This window comes from Podarcis vaucheri (assembly GCF_965113315.1).
Source record: "Podarcis vaucheri genome assembly, chromosome: 15".
Lineage (NCBI taxonomy): Eukaryota > Metazoa > Chordata > Lepidosauria > Squamata > Lacertidae > Podarcis > Podarcis vaucheri.
Window position 1 is genome coordinate 13,493,428 of NC_138753.1, and position 19,752 is coordinate 13,513,179.

Below are 19,752 nucleotides of genomic sequence, written 5' to 3' on the forward strand. Positions count from 1 at the left end.
GTAGCAGGAGGCTGGCACAGGATTCCCGAAGGCAGCCAGGAGAAGAACACCAACCGTTCCTCCACTTACCTGCTGCCTGTAGCGGGAAGAGGCTTGGATCGGTGCAGTCAACAACAGCACCTTCCCCTTATTCCTGCAACCTCACTTGTTCGGCACATCAAGCCCCATCAGATTTGTTAAGAGTGAGCCGGCATTACAGTAGGGCTCCAAGACATCAGCAGCGGCTCAAAAACTCACAATCAAATGCCACGTTGGCTTCCGGTTCCGCTCTGCCTTAATGGAGGCAGCCCTCACGACATCAGGAGAGCATTGGCGAAGGAAAAACAAGGATGATTGAGGGTAATTATCCTTGCAAATTCCCCCGAGGCACCGGGGGGGGCAGGCTTCACTTCACCAGCAGTTTGTCTCGAACCTGGGTCTCGCTCCGGCATGGAATGCGGGGGGCAAGGAGGCGCTGAGTGCAAAAGCACTTCACCTGCCGAAAACCCTCCAATGCTGCCATTAAGAAGCAGAGGTTCTCCTGTTAATTAGAGCTTAATTGGACTAAATTACAGGTGCGTGCTGGGGACGCGGGTGGCACTGTGGGTAAAACCTCAGCGCCTAGGACTTGCCGATCGCATGGTCGGCGGTTCAAATCCCCACGGCGGGGTGCGCTCCCGTTGCTCGGTCCCAGTGCCTGCCAACCTAGCAGTTCGAAAGCACTCCCGGGTGCAAGTAGATAAATAGGGACTGCTTACTAGCGGGAAGGCAAACGGCGTTTCCGTGTGCGGCTCTGGCTCGCCAGATGCAGCTTCGTCACGCTGGCCACGTGACCCGGAAGTGTCTGCGGACAGCGCTGGCTCCCGGCCTCTAGAGTGAGATGAGCGCACAACCCTAGAGTCTGGCAAGACTGGCTCGCACGGGCAGGGGTACCTTTACCTTTACCTTTTACAGGTGCGTGCTAGAAGAGATGAGATCACTAAATGCGGGGGGAAACAACTGCAAGGACATTATGGTTTGAACTTGAGATAAGACTTCATTCGGTGCAAAAGTCGGTGGGGGGAGGGGAGCCTACGGTTTCTTTATTTAAAGTTTTCTTCTCTACATTTATGATTCAGCAACCCTCCTCTGAATGCTAGTTCAACTTATATTTGTACAAGCGAGGATGGAAGAAATTGGATTATAAATATGGAATATAACATCAAATGGAACTGTGTGTGTAAAAAAGGGGGGGAAAGGAGGGAAGCTCTATTTTGCAAAAGGTTTACGATGGAAACCATCCTTTATTATTTACGTATGAGCTGAATAAGACTAAGAGGACTTGGAAGTATAATTGCTCATATATCTTCAGTTGGAAGGAAGGATGAAAGGAGTCGCCATCGGGATTTTGCATTCTACTACCTACAGTTCCAAGATAGCACGGAAGGAACTTGGAGCATAAAATAGTATAAAATGGTCATTAGAAGCAGCGATTAGAAACAGATATTTAAAAACAGTAGGCATAATAAAATTGCTAAAATATACATAACAATCAACAGGTTTTTTAATAAACGTATACAAAATTGCATAGAACCCCAAAAATCTACTTCTGATGAAGTAGTTGAGGAAGAGTTGTGGTCACATACCTTGCCTATTTCGCTTTTCAACTTATATTGGTTCAGCTGCACACAATCCTGGGTAGAAATAGAGATTCAGTTAGGGTAGCTAGGTCAAAAGGATTGCATTTGAAGGCTGAGGTGGGCAAATTGGTCAGTTTCTCATTTTTCCAGTTAGCTCTCCGCCCATCCACATCAGCTAACTTTTTTTTTTTAAGTAATCACGAAAATCCATCAGCATTTTTGCAAGAATTGCTAATGCAAACATTCCCGGATGCGCTTTTGCCCAGTATCCCTGATTCTGCAGAGTGTATTTCCCCTGAAAGTTACGTTTCCCATAATACAATGTACTTCTGTATTTCCCTTTCGCCAACACATGCATTTTAATGCACGTCTCAACAGATGCATTTTGGCACACAGTTACCTTGGATGGAGAAACTGCGTTTCAGAAATTTGGATACTTTCAAACGTCAAGGGATGGCTGTGTTTCAATTTGCGAGCTGTTTTGGATACTGTGAATTAGGTAATATTTGCCTTTCGATGCAAATTGAACCGAATTCCTCCCTCGCCCCAAATTCAGCGACAACAGCGAGAGCTAATCATGGCATCTGAGCACTGCAATCCAGCTTCACTGTGAGGCAATGAGGAAGAATACCCCCTTAGTATTTGTGATCTGCAGACAGGAAAAGTACACCCTCAGAGGCAAGCCAGGTTCCCTCTGCCTGTCACTTCTCCTCAGTCACACATCTGAGTGAGCGGCTAGGTCCGCTGGATGCATGAAGCGAGTCTTTCCCTTTCAAAAGGGAGGAGGCGCTGCCGTGCAGAGAGGCTGTCAAACGCAATCGGGCTCCGAAGGCAGCTCACTCTGAAGGTTTTCTGCCGCCTCCGGCCAATTTTTGTACGAAAAGTCTGCCCTCTGCCAGACGCTGTAGTCAGCATAACGCACCAAGCCATCTAAGTCTGGGTTGGGATTTGTTAGCGGAGGATACGTGAGGCAAAATAATCTGGGTCTATTCATCAGGTGCATTTTAGCTGATTAATGGACTCACTGATGAAGGCAGAAACCCTAAACACACTTACTAGGGCCGTGTTTGCCACACAGTGCGTATCTAAACTATGGAACTCCCTCCCACTTGAGACAGGGGGTGGTCACCAACTTGGATGGCTTTAAAAGAGGATTGGACAAATTCACGGAGGATAGGACTGTTGACGGCAAACAAGTCACGCTATGCTCTGCCTCCATGGTTGGGGTTTATTGGTAGTTCGTTTATTTGTAGTAATATGCTATGTTTAAGTAATGGTTTCCTTTTTCTGGAAAACTGCAGCTGGTGCAGAATTTGGCAGCCAGGTTGCTTACCAGGGCAAAATCCTCTGAGTGTGTAATACCAGTCCTGGCCCAACTGCTCTGGCTACCAATTGGTTTCCGGGCCCAATTCAAAATGCTGGTTCTGACCCATAAAGGTTTATGCGGTTCAGGGTTCCAACTCCTCAAGAACGTCATCTCTCTGTATGAACTGACCCAGGCCCTGCGATCATCACCTGGGGCCCTTCTTTGTGTGCCCCCCTCCATGGGACGTTTGGAGGGTGGCAGCACAAGAACAGGGCCTTTTCAGTGGTGGCTCCTCGCTTGTGGAACGCTCTCCCCAGCGCAGCTCGCCTGGCGCCATCGTTACATAGCTTTAGGTGCCAGGCAAAAATATTCCTTTTTTTATCAGGTCTTTTACCTATGGCCTTTTTGCTGGGATGTTTTAAGTTTGTTTTTTCTCCAAGTGCCCCACACAATGAAATCCTGAGGGCTGTTAAGATGAAGAGGGCCTTTCTGCAAAGCCCCTCACTTCCGGTCTGTGAAATGCTTTCCTGAGAGAGTCCCTTTTCATTTCCTTCCCAGCCAAAGGCCTTTTATTGTGCTCCCAAGCCTTTTAACACCTCTCTATCTTTAAAAACATCATTGCTCTTTTAATTTCATCTCCGCAGGTCGATGACAAATGATTCTTTTTCGTTTTAGCTTTTCCAGCTGAGCTGAGTTTTCTTGGATTCTTAACTGCGGCTTTAATCGGCACCTATCTATGCTGGATTTTATGGCTGGATTTTATTGCCAGGGAGGGTTTTTTTTAAATTGATTTATGTTTTTTATTGAATTTTATTGCACAATTCAATGTGCAATGTTTTAATTTTGTCTGTGTCACCTAGAGTATAGTTTTATCTTAAGCAAGCAGCTTGTAAACTGAATAAAACAGAACATGTTACAGCTGGCCGTTCAGCTTTTGGTCCACTGAAAATATATTCAATCCTCCCCTTAAAACATGAGTGGGGAAACTTTTCCAGTCTGAGGGCCATATTTCTGTCCAAGGCTACCTTCCAGGGGCCACATTCTAGTGGTGGGCAGAGCCAGATTCAAAAGTGAGTGGAGCAGTGAATGGGACTTTTACCTTTCTACACTGACCTAGCTTCTATAATCACATGCCCCTCTCTATCTTCCATCAAGATAAGCAAGAAGCATCATCAGGGCTGAAGGTCATATTCCAGCCAAGCAAAAACACTCAAGAAGGGTGTGAAGGCCTGGTTCCCATGGCAACTAAGGAGTAAATACAGAAGACCATTTTTCTAACAACTCAGCCCTGGATCCTGTGTGAGTGTCTGGAGGCGGTTGGAGGATGGATGGCGGCTAACAGATTGAGGTTGAATCCTGACAAGACAGAAGTACTGTTTTTAGGGGTCAGGGGGCGGGCGGGTGTAAAGGACTCCCTGGTCCTGAATGGGGTAAGTGTGCCCCTGAAGGACCAGGTGCGCAGCCTGGGAGTCATTTTGGACTCACAGCTGTCCATGGAGGCGCAGGTTAATTCAGTGTCCAGGGCAGCTTTTTACCAGCTCCATATGGTACACAAGCTGAGACCCTATCTGCCCATGGACTGTCTCGCCAGAGTTGTGCATGCTCTAGTTATCGCCCGCTTGGACTACTGCAATGTGCTCTACATGGGGCTACCTGGAAACTATAACTAATCCAGAATGCGGCAGCTAGACTAGTGACTGGAAGCGGCCGCCGAGACCACATAACACCAGTCTTGAAAGACCTACATTGGCTCCCAGTACGTTTCCGAGCAGAATTCAAAGTGTTGGTGCTGACTTTTAAAGCCCTAAACGGCCTCAGTCCAGTATACCTGAAGGAGCGTCTCCACCTCCATCGTTCTGCCTGGACACTGAGGTCTAGTGCCGAGGGCCTTCTGGCCGTTCCCTCACTGCGAGAAGCCAAGTTACAGGGAACTAGGCAGAGGGCCTTCTCGGTAGTGGCACCCGCCCTGTGGAACGCTCTCTCATCAGATATCAAAGAGAACAACAACTACCAGACTTATATATTATATCTTGGAGTAAGAGGCTTCCTGTCATGGGCTGGTTGAACGCAGAGGAATGGTGGGAGGAACCAGATGGGGAGCCACCAAAGGAAGAGGGCTCAGAGCTTGGGGAGTGCTGGTGGGACAACGATGAGTGGTCACAGGGAGAAAGGAGATCAAGAGGCAGAGATGAATCAGGCTAGTGAAGAGTCACGGGTGTCTCCTGCTGCAACAAGCTCCCCTCCACCCTATGTCTCCCAGAACCAGAAGAGGAATGAAAAGGGAGGAGCAGCGACAGGCTGCACACAGGCACAGTCTCCGATTGATTGGAAAAAGTCACGGAGAAGAGGTGGTGGGGACGCGGGGACTTTCAGTCATGGCAACTGATGTCACGGAGGAGCACCAATGGGGATGAGTGGCTGTGCTCATTAGGCCTGACACTCAGCCAAGTCTATAGAGATTGTGTTTTTGCAGTCGTACCTTGGAAGCCGAATGGAAGCCGTTTCAGAAGTCCGTTCGACTTCCAAAACGTTCGGAAACCAAAGCACGGCTTCTGATTGGCTGCAGGAAGCTCCTGCAGCCAATTGGAAGCTGCGGGAGCCCTGTCGGACGTTGGGCTTCCAAAAATAGTTCACAAACCGGAACAGTCACTTTCGGGTATGCAGCGTTCGGGAGCCAAAACGTTCAAGAACTAAGATGTTCGAAAACCAAGGCATGACTGCAACTCCAACTTCGAACGGTGTGATTTACTGCCGGCTCGGCTCTGTGACATTTCCTCTGCTTCATCATTTAAGATTAGAACTTGTGGACACCCAACGGAATGTTAGAAGATTTGGGGCAGATAAAGATTTGGGCAGAGTTAAATTGCGGGACTCTCTTCCCACTTGGACGGCTTTAAAGGAGGATTGGACAAAGTTATTAGCCTCCAGAGTCGGGTCCTGGTTGCTGGTCTCCCACAGGTGTCTGAGTAGCCACCGTGAGGACACGATGCTGAGCTAGATAGGCGATTGGCCGGATGCTGCAAACCTTTCTTCTGTTCTTCTCTGCCTCTGATGAAATGGCTTGGGTTTTTTGTGGCTGGGGGGAAAGCTCCAGACACCTGATACAAGAGGATAGGAGGGCTGCATTTGACCCCAAGCCTAAGGTCTTAAAATGCATGCATTGCTGTCTAAGGATGCAATCCTTCTCTGTTGACATGAGCGCAGCCTCAGTTGCGCAGCACAACAGGCAGCCACCAATCCATCATGGATCTTCACCAATGGGAATAAGCCAACAAAACAGCTGTGATTGATTTCATCTTCATTTTTTCCAGGGCTGTAACTTGCGTAATGACTCGCAACCACGCTGTGAGGGATAACGCTGCCTCTAACAGTGATGGATGACCCCCAAGCAGCCTGCACCAGGGGAAAGGTGTCGCTTCGGAAAGTATTCCAATGTATCTGAATGTCACCAGAAAGGGGCTCAGGGGGAAAGACGTCTTGGGGTGGGGCAAATGCCACGCCACGCTGAACAACTTGCCTATCGAAAATGTGTCTAAACAGGAAAGACGGTGGAAGGGGAGGAGGCGATTGGAATACTTTGTGCCGTTCTGGTCGCCTCGCCCCAAAAAGGGGTTGGAAAAGGTTCAGAAAAGAGCCATCAAAATGACCAAAGGAATGCAGTGACTCACCTACAAGGAAAGACTGCAGAATTTGGGAACTTTTTTGGAGAAAAGACATGGCAAAATGATAGAACTTTTAAAAAGTATGTACGACATGGAGAAAGTTGTTCTTATTGTGCTCCAGTAACACTAGAACTCCAGGTCATCCATTGAATGTTGAAAAATTCCAGACAGATAAAAGGATGACCTTCTTCTCACAGTGCATTGTTAACCTATGGAACTCACTCCCACAGGAGGCAGTGAGGACACAGTGATGACCTGGCACAGCTTATTCCTGGCTGTTGGGTTTCTTCCCCATTTCCGATGTCAACTTTGCACAGCGCAGCCCGACAGACAGCTTTATTTGCAGCAGCTGTCATTTTGAATGGGTCGATCTATTCTTATCTTGTGTGTATTTGCACTCCGTGTAGAAATGCAACTGAACTACAACAAATCCCACTGGATTTCATGACCTTTTGGCCCCACTGTTTGTACGTTTCTTTATATATATTAAAAAATGCTTTCCTGCTGCAGCACTGTACAAATATGTCTGTCTACGCATCACACGGAGAGGGCTCTGCTCCTCAAAAGCTGATGCTGCAATAAAACAGTGTTGTGAGACCTTCTGCTGGTACTCTGGGGCACAAGGAAGGCCACTTTGGCTGATCCTATCTATCTATCTATCTATCTATCTATCTATCTATCTATCTATCGCTTTTTCTAGCACAGTTGCCAACAATCAGGCACCTGCCCACCGTTTGCCCGCATTAAAATTTCAAACTCTGCCCATATTCTACTCTTGTGTGCACCGTGCTGGGAAATGTGGCACACGTCAGCTGATAAAATAATCATGAGCCAGCCGCTGCTAGAATTCCCCAAAGACAGGCGCCAAAGGTACACACGGAGCCAACAGCGTGGCAACTTCAAAGCAGAAAAAAACTTGGCGTGTAAAAATAAGTTCCTGCTGCTGAGTCGAGCTGGGGGGAGACCTGCAGCCTGGTGCATCTTAGGTTCAGATGTGGGGGGGGGGGGGTAAACACTTTGTCCACCTGCTGAGAGCCACATTCCTGTCTGGGTAACCTTCCGGGAGTCGTGTGGGGTGAGTGGAGCAAGAAGCAAAAGTAGGTGGAGCAAGGAATGCAAATATTAGCTCTGTACAGCAGGCTAGTTCCTAAGCCAGGCATAAGCAAACTCGGCCCTCCAGATGTTTTGGGGACTACAACTCCCATCATCCCTGACCACTGGTCCTGTTAGCTAGGGATGATGGGAGTTGTAGTCCCAAAATATTGGGAGGGCTGAGTTTGCCTATGCCTGACCTATGCCCACCCACTCCTCCCTAGCCTCCCACCAGACAAGCAAGAGGCATAGTTAGATTTGGAAGACACATCCCAGCCAGGGGAGAACACTCAAGGAGGGTGTGAGAGATGGGACGGTGAGGGGTGTGGCTTGGAGTGGGTCTCAAGGGCCTGACAGAGAGGCCTGGAGGGCCACATTTGATCTCCAGGCCTGAAGTTTGGCTGGTAGGTGGAAAGATTAAGGGAGACATGATAGTGGTCTTCAAATATCTGAAGAGCTGCCATGTAGAAGATAGAGCCGAGCAAATGTTGTCCTCATCTTCAAAAAGGGGGGAAGGAAGACCCAGATAACTACAGAGCTTGACATCGATACCAGGGAAGGTCCTTAAGCAGATAATTCAACAGTTGGTCTGTGAGCATTTAGAAAAGGATGCTGTAATTACGAAGACTCAGCATGGGTTTCTCAAAAATTAGTCATGCCAGACCAATCTGGTTTCTTTTTTTGATGGAATTACAAACTTGGTGGATCAGGGAAATGCTGTGGACATAGTGTATCTTGATTTCAGTAAGGCTTTTGACAAAGTCCCCCATGATGTTCATGTGAGGAAGCTGGTAAAATGTGGGTTGAATGAGGTAACTGTTAGGTGGATTTGTAGCTGGTTGACTGACTGAACCCAAAAAATACTCATTAATGGTTCCTCTTCATCCTGGAAAAAAGTGACAAGTGGGGTACCGCAGGGTTCTGTCCAGGGCCCGTTGTTGTTCAACGTCTTTATAAATGACCTGGATGAAGGAATTGAGGGGATGCTCATCAAATCTGCAGATGACATCAAACTATTCTATTATTGGATACTGCTGCTCCGGAAGGCAAGACTTAGGACCAAGGAGTGAAGATAATGCAATCCACCATTTAACACTAATAAATACACAGTGTTTTACCTAATGTACACATTTCTGCAACGCAGTTTCCCTTAATATAATGCATTTCATTTCAAAATTCAAAGAAGTGCAAATTTCAAAGGATGGCTGTGTCTCAGTTCACATATTGCTTCAGAAAGGGGCGAATTAAGTAGGTTTCCCTTTCAACACAAACCAATTCCTCCCGCATCCCAAACCAAAGTTAGTCAAGTTATGTCAGCGCTTCAGATAGATATTCCCACAATTGCTTCTCTCACCCCGACTGTAAAACTGCAGTAGTAACAACAGCAGCAGCAGCATTAATAACAATACATTAAATAACTATCTGTTTGCTTCCTTTTCACAGCCCCCCAAAATGGCTGCCAGAGGAGTTTGCCTCACTCTGTCTAATGGCAGAGCCGGCTGTGTGAATTTCATTTATCAGTTCACCCAAAAAGTATTTTCCAACCGCCCTTTGTTGACAGCACACCCCATCCATCCAAAAGGGGGAGCCAACCCACCGCAGCATCTGAAATGGAGACTCGGTGGGACTCTATCGTCGGCCGCCGCACTATCCGTGGCGAGATGTGAGTGGAAGGGCCCGTGGCGTAAGGACCAAAGCCTGTGGCATCCGAAGAAGCCAAGTAGTTCCCCGCAGGCTTTTCCTGAAGGGAGTATTTCCGGCCAGAGAGGATGGGTCTTGCTGGAGCCCTTTTTGGGGCAAGCAACTCGTGAGCCCCATCTAGTTCTTCGGATGTTCCCGAATCAACATCAACCCCGTTCCTTTGGTTGTTGGCAGCCATCTTGGAGAACCCAACGTCATTCCCTGCGATGGTTCCTTGGCCGTTTGGGTCGACGGCGTCGGGGCCGACGGCGACATGGATCGCCGCGACTCTCTCGGCGAGCTCCGTCTGGGTGTCTTTGCAACAGACATCGGGGATTTGGACTGCTGTCTCGGCTGCGGAATCCCCCATCCTCGATTCGTGGCTTTCCGCGTTCTTAGATGACGGCAACGGAGGGTGCTGGAGCGGTGTGGCTCATGGGAAGCATCTGAGGTCGAGATCCTGCCGCATGGACACCTGGAAAGTATCACAAAAAGTCATGGTTAAGCCTGCGTAGTTGTAACTAAGTAAGATCATAAGAAGAGCTTGCAGGATCAGGCCAGTGACGCATCTAGTCCAGCATCCTGTTCTCACAGGGGCCAAGCAGATGCCCGTGGGAAACCAGCAAGCAGGATTCGAACACAAGAGCCCTCTCCTATGCCGTGGTTTCCAGCCACTGTGAATGTCATCAGACCCCGAGGACAGCATCCTGATACTAACAAATAAAGAAAATTGTTTTTAAAGGTATATGTGATTACGCTGCAATAGATATAATCATTGCAAATACAGAAACCAATATCTGTATCTTTTCTGTTTGCATGTTTAAATTTAATGGTACTTTCCCTCATTACGTCCTTATTTCTTACATGTCGTTGAATTAAAAATAGCTTTAAAAAATTAATAATACATTCAGTTCTTCATATTTCCTCATCAGTTTGAGATTTTTTTTTAAGTCCTTGGGAAGGTTCATCAGCATGAATTTCTTCTAATATTTAACATGCACATTTTTGCAAAGCAGTTTCCCCTAATATGATGCCTTTTTGAATGTTATTTTCACTGATATGTGTTGTGTATTTTTGTGTTCTTATATTGTAAACCGCCCTGTGATCCTTGATGAAATGTAGTATAATAATAATAAGAAGAATATGCACTTTTATGTACATTTCACTCACATATAGGTATTTTTTAAAAACATATTACTTTGCTGGAAAACTGCAGTGCAAAATTCAGCAAAGTGTGTATTTCTAAAGATGGCTGTGTATTGGTTCTTAGACTATTTTGGAAACTGCACATTTCATAGATTTGCCTTTAAGTGGGTAGATTTGCCTTTAAATGTGAGCTGAATCATATTTCTCTCCCATCCCTACACCCAATCAACCATGTTCCCTGGACAGTTCACATGTTGAAAAACCCTAAAACACAGTCAAAAACAGAAACCAGAGCAGCTTGGATGCCAGCATGACACTAGATCAAAACCATTGGAAACCTATCAACTGCACAATGATATGCAAGCAAACGACAAGAACGCAGGGCAAGGCATGGAAAGGTCGTGGCGTGACAATGGCAAAGATCTGTTCGATCAGCGTTGCAAACCACGGACTGTCTGAATCCCAAACAGGCCTCTTATTGCAAAGAATTCACACACAACCAGCACCCTCCCCTGTTTCATCATTTCCTCCATTCCTTCTGCTTTGATTTAGAAATAGCGCGGCCACTTCATTTCGACACGAAAAGCAGAAGCGTCCTTGCACCAAGTCTGCCAAAACGCTTTCCTTCTTTCTTCTAAGGCTGCATCCACGCCATACAGTGGTACCTCTGGATGCGAACGGGATGCGTTCCGGAGCCCCGTTCGAATCCTGAAGCGAACACAACCCGTGTCCTCGCGGGTCACGATCCGCCACTTCTGCGCATGCACGTGACGTCATTTTGAGCATCTGCGCTTGCACGAGCGGCGAAACCCGGAAGTAACGCGCTACATTACTTCCGGGTCGCCGCAGAGCGCAACCCGAAAATATTCATCCCGAAGCTACTTCAACCCGAGGTATGACTGTACATTTAAAGAGCTGTGAGTGGCGGCTTCCCCCAAAGGATTCTGGGAGCTGTAGTTTGTTAAGGGTGCTGAGGGTTGCCAGTAGACCCACGTTCCCCTCACAGAGCTACAATTCCCAGAGTGGCTTAACAGTCGATCCCTCTTCCCAGGGAACTCTGGCAATTGTGGCTTTGCGAAGGCAACAGGTCCACTGTAAGAATTCTCAAACTCCAGCTCCCAGGATTCTTTGGTGGAAGTCATGAATGTTTGAAGTGGCCTAAGGCTGGGGCGGAAGACCCTCAAGCCAAGGGCCTTTGGCCACTGTCCCCCACTAGTCCAGCTCTGAACTTTTGCTACATGTTTTTCCCTGGCTGGGATGAGTGATTCCTCTTGGGGTCCGCAGGGTCCCAAGTTGGGAACCACTGAAATAGAGGGTGCCTTCGCGGGGAAGACCTCTGGCCACCCCCCCATCTTTCATCCAACACAGGGAAGCTGGAAGTGTGTCACAATATGGACTGGAGGGGAGGAGAACTCTTGTTAAAACTTCCTCCTGTGCCCTTTTCCCTGAGGCAAACAGGGCCAATGGAAATTTTCCCTGTCCGGAGATGCTATCAGCCAACGGAGGGTGAAGCACGTAGCCTTTTGTTTACTGTTGGAATATCATAACAATTATAATAATTTAAAAAAATGGACAAGGGGCGAAGGAATAAGATGCAAATTAAGGATACCCACACAGAACCAGTTTGGAGAGAATAACAGTTGGTTCTAGCCAACTCCTTCAGGAAGGCACATCAAGACCAACCCTACCAAAATGCGCCTTGTTTACTACCACTCATTTTTTAAAAAATAAAAGCCATTTCAATAAAATGACATCAAATAAGTTGATACCCAAACCAAGAGACAGCGCAGCGCAGTGGTTAGAGTCATGGGCACAACAAACGTTTTGGGACGTCGCTACTGCCCACCTTCTCCGCCTTTATCTTTCAGTTCTTGCATGATTCCCCCCGTGAGAACAGCAAGAAAGAACTGTATGCCGGAATACCGCCCCAAATTTCCCTTTACTCCCGCCATTTTTCAGCTCCCAGAATCCTTTGAGGGAAAGCAGGACTGTTTAACATGGCATGAAAGTGCTTTAAGCGTACAGTATGAATGTGGCCGCAATCTCAAAAGAGTTTGTTTTTGCTGGAACAATATCCTCTAATTCTAGTTGTGTAAGAGGGCAGCAAAGGAATGGCAGGGGGTGGCAGGGTATTTTGCTGGTTTTTCTAAGACATCCCCCCTCTGCAACCCTAACAACACATTTCCTTTCTCACAGGGAAGGAGCTGTCTGCTGATGTTTGGGCACCTGGCCAAAAGGAAATGAAATTGTTTCAAATAAAACTCATGCTCCCCTTGGAGATCCCCGGCCATAACTGTCCGCGATTCATCTCCCTCCCTGCAGAGCATCTGCTGAAAAGAACCCCAGCGTGGCAGTAAAATCTGCCCCATGCTATTTCAGGAAAAGGCAGTTAGTTTATTGCCATTTTCCTTTGTGGTGCTGAGCAGCTGTCTTTTTAAAAGCATATGCGACACACAACTGCTGCTCAACGGCAAAATGAAAGATCTGCAACAGAGGTTAAGGATGGAGGGGAAATTCGGTTCGGTTTGTGTTTCGATGCCAGCCTTCCGCATTCCCACTTCCTGAAGCAAGCCCCAGAAACCAAATGCAGCCCTCCGAGTCTTGCACTTCTCTGAATTTCAGGAGGTGGTTCTAAAAACCAAAAACTAGTGGTAGGAGAAAGTGTGCATAAATATGCATTTTAGGCAAATCTGTTAGGCAAAGCTCAAGGCACTCATCTTAGTGTTCGAAGTCCGATAAGACCCCCAAATACTTGAAAGGCAGCCACCTTCCCCACAGTCCCTCCCGGGTGTTAAAGATCAGCAGAGAGGGCCTTCTTGGTAGTTCCACCTCTCTCAGAAGTTCAGGGGGGCTGGCCCAGGAGAGGGCCTTCTCTGTGGCAGCCCCTAAGATATAAATTATTATTATTATTATTATTATTATTATTATTATTATTATTATTATTACCCTGCCCATCTGGCTGGGCTTCCCCAGCCACTCTGGGCGGCTTCCAGCAAAATATTTTAAAATACAGTAATGCATCAAACATTAAAAGCTTCCCTAAACAGGGAATAGAGAGATAGAGAGTTGGCAGCCTATTCTTCTTGCTAAATCAGGTATTCAGCTCAGATAGTGCAGGCATGCTTTTCCTCTGAGAACGTGACTCTGTTTCTATGCAAGCGTAGAGTTAAGGCGAGTGAATGCCTCTATATAAGCCTGGGGACTCCACCTAAACATCGCAACAGTGCAGTTATTGAAGAAATCCACAATGCCAGCCTAATTTGATTGAGGTTGGACCACTGGCACCAAAACCATGGTTCACCTCAGGCTAAAAAAAAGCCGGGTGCATCTTGCGATGTATTTGCTTCCCCTCAGGTCTCTGGGAAAGGCATGCAAAATGGAGATCTTGGCTTTGATTGCAGGGGCGTAGCAGAAGGAGTAATGTTATGTGGCAACCTTATCTAGGCTCTGCTGGCCGGAATTTCTTCTAACTGGGTTGAATCCCTCTCCCTTGCATTATTTATGGCAAGCTTAGGGGCAGATCAAAGGAGTACTGATCCGAAAGGCATCATAGCAGGAAGAGAGGAGCCGCCATAAAAGGAATACCCTTGCCATCTTCCCAGGACATCAAGGAATTTGTTTCTCTCAGAAACCTCTCAGAGATATAGCTAAACCCCTTTCCCTGACTTACGATGGGAGAGAGAAAAATAGTTGTTGTTTTTTAATGCTAGCCATTCATCTTTTTGAGTTCCGTCAGTACGCACATGAGAAACGCCTGCTGGATCAGGCCAATGGCCAATCTAGTCCAGCAGCGGCCAGCCAGGTGCCTTTGGGAAACCTGGACGCAGGATTCAAGCGTAAGAGCACTCTCCCCTCCTGCATTGCAGGAATCACAGCTAAAGAATCCCTGACAGATGTCTATCTACCGTATTTTTCGCTCCATAAGACGCACCCAACCATAAGACGCACCTAGTTTTTAGAGGAGGAAAGCAAGAAAAAAAAATATTTTCTGAACGAAACAGTGGATGTATGATTTTTGTGGTTCATGCTGCGGCCACAGACATGATATGTGATTTGATGGTGAGTTTGGGGTAGCCCAATGCAAAAATCCTGAGAATCCATGTGGATCCGTGCTTTATAACCACGTTTTTGCGCCACTGAGGCCCCACGAAACAGTGGATACATGATTTTTTTTTGGTGCAGGCTGTAGCCATGGACATGCTATGTGATCTGATGGTGAATTTGGGGTGACCCAATGCAAAAATCCTGAGGATCCATGTGCTTTTACCTCCCCTCTCCCAGGCAGCCTCCTTTATTGCTAGTATCCCTTATCTCCCTCCTGATCACTTGCCGATCAGCTGCTCAGCGGCTTCCTTTCAACACCCCTTCCCTCTTTCTTAAAAAAAAAGCACAATCTGCTTTTCGCCCCTGGGCAATTCGGCTCCAGGGACCACGCATTCGCTGCATAAGACGCAAAGACATTTCCCCTTACTTTTTAGGAGGAAAAAAGTGTGTCTTATGGAGCAAAAAATATGGTAAGTGCTATTGAATTCAACAGGGGATGAGGACTGTAGCTCTGGTCGCTCTCATTCTTTCATGCTACTTCCTGGGGCACAACTGTCGCTGGATCAGGACCTGGTGTGCAAGGTACCCTGCTTTCTCTATCATTTCTACGGCCCACATTAGTGGTGGTTGAATAGCTGAAGCAGACCAGCCTACTCTAGCCATACAGCAAGGTTTGCATTTAAAAACCTGTTCCAAAGCATTCCAGGGCTTCGAAAGAACAATTTCATCCCAAAGTCAAGAGCGATCACAATAATCACTTGCTTTCTGCATTATTATAGCCAGTTCGGGAAGTTCAAAACAATGGGGGAGGGGGAGGAGACAGGAAGAAAGGCGAGGGAGCCCATGGATGTATTATACTTTATCTTCCAGCTTCTAATTACACAATGACACGCATTTGCATAATCAGACGCAATTACCCTAATTGCACATATAAGCAACAATCAGACAAAAAATACCCAAGGGGGGGGGAGGCGGGCGGGAGGCTAATTTAAAACAACAAAATATGTTCAGGAAAAATGAAAGCTGCAATGCTAACCTCGTGGGGCCAAGAGGTCTGATTCACAAGACACCCAACACAACACCAGTTCTCTGCCACTAGTTAAGCCCGAGATCTGAAATGTCACTAGTCCTCATGAAAATAGCACAATAGCTGCTGTTCACAACCCTGTGCCAAGAAGCCACTGGGATAAGGCGAGAGCTGGTGGAAAGTTAGGAGGCAAAATTAATTCAGCTATCTGCAGTTTGTTTGTTTATAGAAGTAAAGGCAATTCTCGTTTTGCTGGGGCTCATGTAAAGCTTTTGGCTTCATTTTGTCCTTTGAGTAAAGTTTTTAGGTCACTTCTGATTTTGGCACTATGCGGGTATCAACTGGATGTTTGTCAGTTGGGAGTTTCCAGTATTTATATACTGCTATCTAATAATAATAGAGGGACGCGGGTGGCGCTGTGGGTTAAACCACAGAGCCTAGGACTTGCCAATCAGAAGGTCGGCGGTTCGAATCCCCACGACGGGATGAGCTCCCGTTGCTCGGTCCCTGCTCCTGCCAAACTAGCACTTCAAAAGCACGTCAAAGTGCAAGTAGATAAATAGGTACCACTCCGGTGGGAAGGTAAACAGCGTTTCCGTGCACTGCTGTGGTTCGCCAGAAGAAGCTTAGTCATGCCGGCCACATGACCCGGAAGCTGTACGCCAGCTCCCTCGGCCAATAAAGCGAGATGAGCGCCGCAACCCCAGAGTCGGCCACAACTGGACCTAATGGTCAGGGGTCCCTTTACCTTTACCTATAATTATAGGTAAAGGCAATAATAATAATAATAATAATAATAATAATAATAATAATTACTATTATTATTATTTTATTTATACCCTGCCTATCTCACGTTTATGGGAACCATAAAGAGTTTGCCAACATTCGTTTGTACATAGACATAGATGCAAAAGGCAATCAATAAATTAATAATAATAATAAGCCAGCGCTTATTAGAGTGTGGGTGGGTGCGCACATGGGTAACTGTTGCTTATAAATAGCGAAGTCAGAACACAGAGAATCCTTGATTTGTCTTGCAGCATTACCTGTGCCCCAGGGATGGGAGTATGTGACAATTCTGATTTCTATCCGTTTCTCTTTTTTCCATTCATACATTCAGTTCTCCACATATCCACACCAGCTTGTGGATTATTATTATTATCATTAAATCCTTGTGATGATTCCTCAGCATTTTACTGAGGATTTAGCATAATAAACACTTCTGCAATTTTTCTTAACGTACTGGATTTTCTGCTATTTTTGTAGTAGTATATTAATGCATTTCCATGCACATCTCATCTTAATATATGCATTTTGGTGCAAGTTACTGAACTGTAAATTCAGAGGAGTGTGATTTGTTGTAAATAATTTTACTCATTTTTATAGTACATACATACAGAGAGAAAAACAGCAATCCAAGACCCAGTAAAATCAAGTCAGGGAGCATGGTCTCTACAATACTAGTGAACTTCCAAAAGAGAGAAACATCAAAACATTAAAGCAGTGTTGGCCAAACGTGGCCCTCCAGCTGTTTTGGGACTACAATTCCCATCATCCCTGACCACTGGCCCTGCCAGCTAGGGATGATGGGAGTTGTAGTCCAACAACAGCTGGAGGGCCACGTTTGGCCAACACTGCATTACAGCAACCAGCAAACAGAAAAACAAAAAACTGAGCACCAGTAATATATCTGCTATCCAGAAAATAGGATTTGCAGGCAGAGGTCAAGTTTCAAAAAACTAAAGAAGGAAAGACAGAGAAAAAAACTCAAACATGATACTAGCATTTCAGTTCATTGCCCTAGCCAGATCTATTTAAATGCTGGAATGGCAACAGATCCATCTGTTGCATCCTTTATATACATAATGAAATCACACCATACCAAAGAGAATGTGCCTTTTTTACTTTGACCTTGGACAATTTTCAAGTAATTTTTTTTCTAAAATAGCTGTCTCCCAGACTTTCGAATACCGTGGTTTTATCCTCTTTGTAAAGCACTCTGAGGGCTTTTTCTAACAATCAAGCAGAGCGAATAACTTTTACGAGACGAATAAAATAAATCAGTGTTTGAAGGTCTACCCCTCCAGAATCTGGCCCTTCCACCAGTATCGCCAGTTCCTTTCAGGACAGCAAATTTCTAAAGATGGCTGTGGTTCAGTTTGTTGTTTCCTCTCCCCATGAAAATGTGAACGAGGCGGCTTCACGATGATACGCAAACCGAATTTAATTTCTTCCCACTTCCGCACTGCAGCTAGCTGGGGATCTTGCAGGCCCCCCCAGGTGCTTCTGGAGGAACGATAATATGATTCTCCCTCAGGTTATTAATGGTTCTAAAAACCCACCAGGAGTGGGAAGAAATTGGAGGACTGAGAGAGAGATAGGCGACAATGCAAGAAAGTTGACAGTGCTTGCTGCTGACAGAAGCCAGGCGCTTGAAGTACTTACGGACTCCCGGGTGATGGCGAAGTTGTCATTGCTATGGCAACAGATTGCTTACATTCATTCTTGGGGAGGATATAAAAAGAGAAGAAGATGAGTGACACAGGAAGAGAGAAGAGGTTTTGGGGGAAATGTAATGGCTTTGTGCCAGAGGGAATGATCCGAAGGATGCTAAAGGCATCCGAGAGGAAGAGGGTTTTGTTAGCAGAGGCCCCACCACACTAGGCATCTTGTAGGCCATGGCAACGACGCATGGGTAGAGTACCTTTTGGACAAAACCTCCCGACATTTTTATCCCCAAATTGGGGTGTCAGGAAGGGTGCGGCGCTTTCAGGTCCAGCGCTTGTCAGCAAGGTCACACACCAGAGTGCCTTCTGGTCTGGCAGTTTGGTGCAATGGCTCACACCAGAGTGCCAGACCAAAAAATGGGACCTTCTGGGATCCAAACAGAGCCTGGGATTGGCTTCTTTGATCCAGGGTGTCCCGCTTAAAATGGGACACTTACGGGGTATGGTATACTCCATGCTCTGGGAATTTCCAGACAGGGATATTGCTATGTGAGGCTGCCCTTGAATACGACTCAGGAAAACCAACTGGTCCAAAATGTAGCAACCAGATTACTGCCTGGGGTTCTGTTTAGATCTCACATAAACCCCTTTTTAAAGCAGCCACACCGGCTGTCATTTCATTTCTGGGCCCTCACGCTGGTGTTTAAAGCCCTAAAAGACTTCGGCCCCCAATAACTGAAAGCCAGCCTCCTTCCCTAGAGACTCTATTGCGTGCTGAGATTGGTAGAGGGGGTTTCTTGGTAGCTCCTCCACCCTCAGTGTCTCGCAGGGGTGGCAGCCCAGGAGAGGGCCTTCTCTGTGGTGGCCCCTAAACTGTGGCCCAACCTCCCCAGAGAAGTGCATTGGGCACCTTCATTATACAGCTTCCAGAAGATGCTGAAGACGCACATCTTTCCCTGGCTTCCGACACTTGAGGTCTATATTAGGGTGAAGGGCGGGTAATAGAAATAAATAAATAACAAAACACTGTCGCTCCCCCCCAAAAGCGCTTTTTCCGGGGCGAGACTACGGTGCAAGATTATGGTGCCCAAAATGGCTGCCGTGCTGTCACACAAATAAAAAAAAGGGGGGGATGTCCCAGTTTTCCTGGGACAGTTGAGGGGTTTGCCATTTTGTACAAAGAAAAGGACAGAGGATTAAAAAGCAGGAAGAGTTCTGCTGGATCAGGCACAGTTATAAATGCCTGATGCAATTACATTTTTGAAAAAAGAATGACTAAATCAAGGTTTCCAGAAAGGATTCGTAACTATTTGCAGCTTTCTCTGTAGCCCCTCATAGCAAGTAGGAGGCAAATAGGAAAACAAACACCAGGCCCTATTAACTCCATTTTACATTAACGATGTGCAGAAATTATTCGGCGCCATCTGGAGCCCATCAGCCCCTCCCTGGGCAAACGGAGGGTTTTTTTTCCTTCAGGTGCGCAGTCAGCTTGTCAAAGCAACACAAATTAGGCCTACGGAGCGAGCAGCAAAACATCTGCTCCCCACCAGCAAATTTTGCATATTTAACATTTTCTCCGCCATGTTCATTTCAGTTACACAACAGACGCAAGCTGTCCTGACCGGCACAGTTATCTCTCTCTCTCGCCCTTAATCCCTCCAACCACAAAATAATTCAAGGGTGAGAGGCAAGAGATGACAGTGGAAGGAGACAGACGTATTACAGTCACCTGCTCATTGGGGAAGCAATC

General features: G+C 46.6%; 1 protein-coding gene across 2 annotated transcripts in view; it reads right to left on the bottom strand.

Moving 5' to 3' along the window:
• CAMKK1 (calcium/calmodulin dependent protein kinase kinase 1) overlaps nt 1–19,752 on the bottom strand; it is a 79,449-nt gene that overhangs the window by 36,788 nt on the left and 22,909 nt on the right. For both annotated transcript variants that reach the window (XM_082201447.1, XM_082201446.1), the window contains exons 2-3: nt 9,256–9,813; nt 1,605–1,652 (exon numbers count right to left, since the gene is read on the bottom strand). In XM_082201447.1, the coding sequence (XP_082057573.1) occupies nt 1,605–1,652; nt 9,256–9,708 (501 nt within the window). In that variant the 5' untranslated portion in view covers nt 9,709–9,813. The remainder of the gene's footprint in view (nt 1–1,604; nt 1,653–9,255; nt 9,814–19,752) is intronic.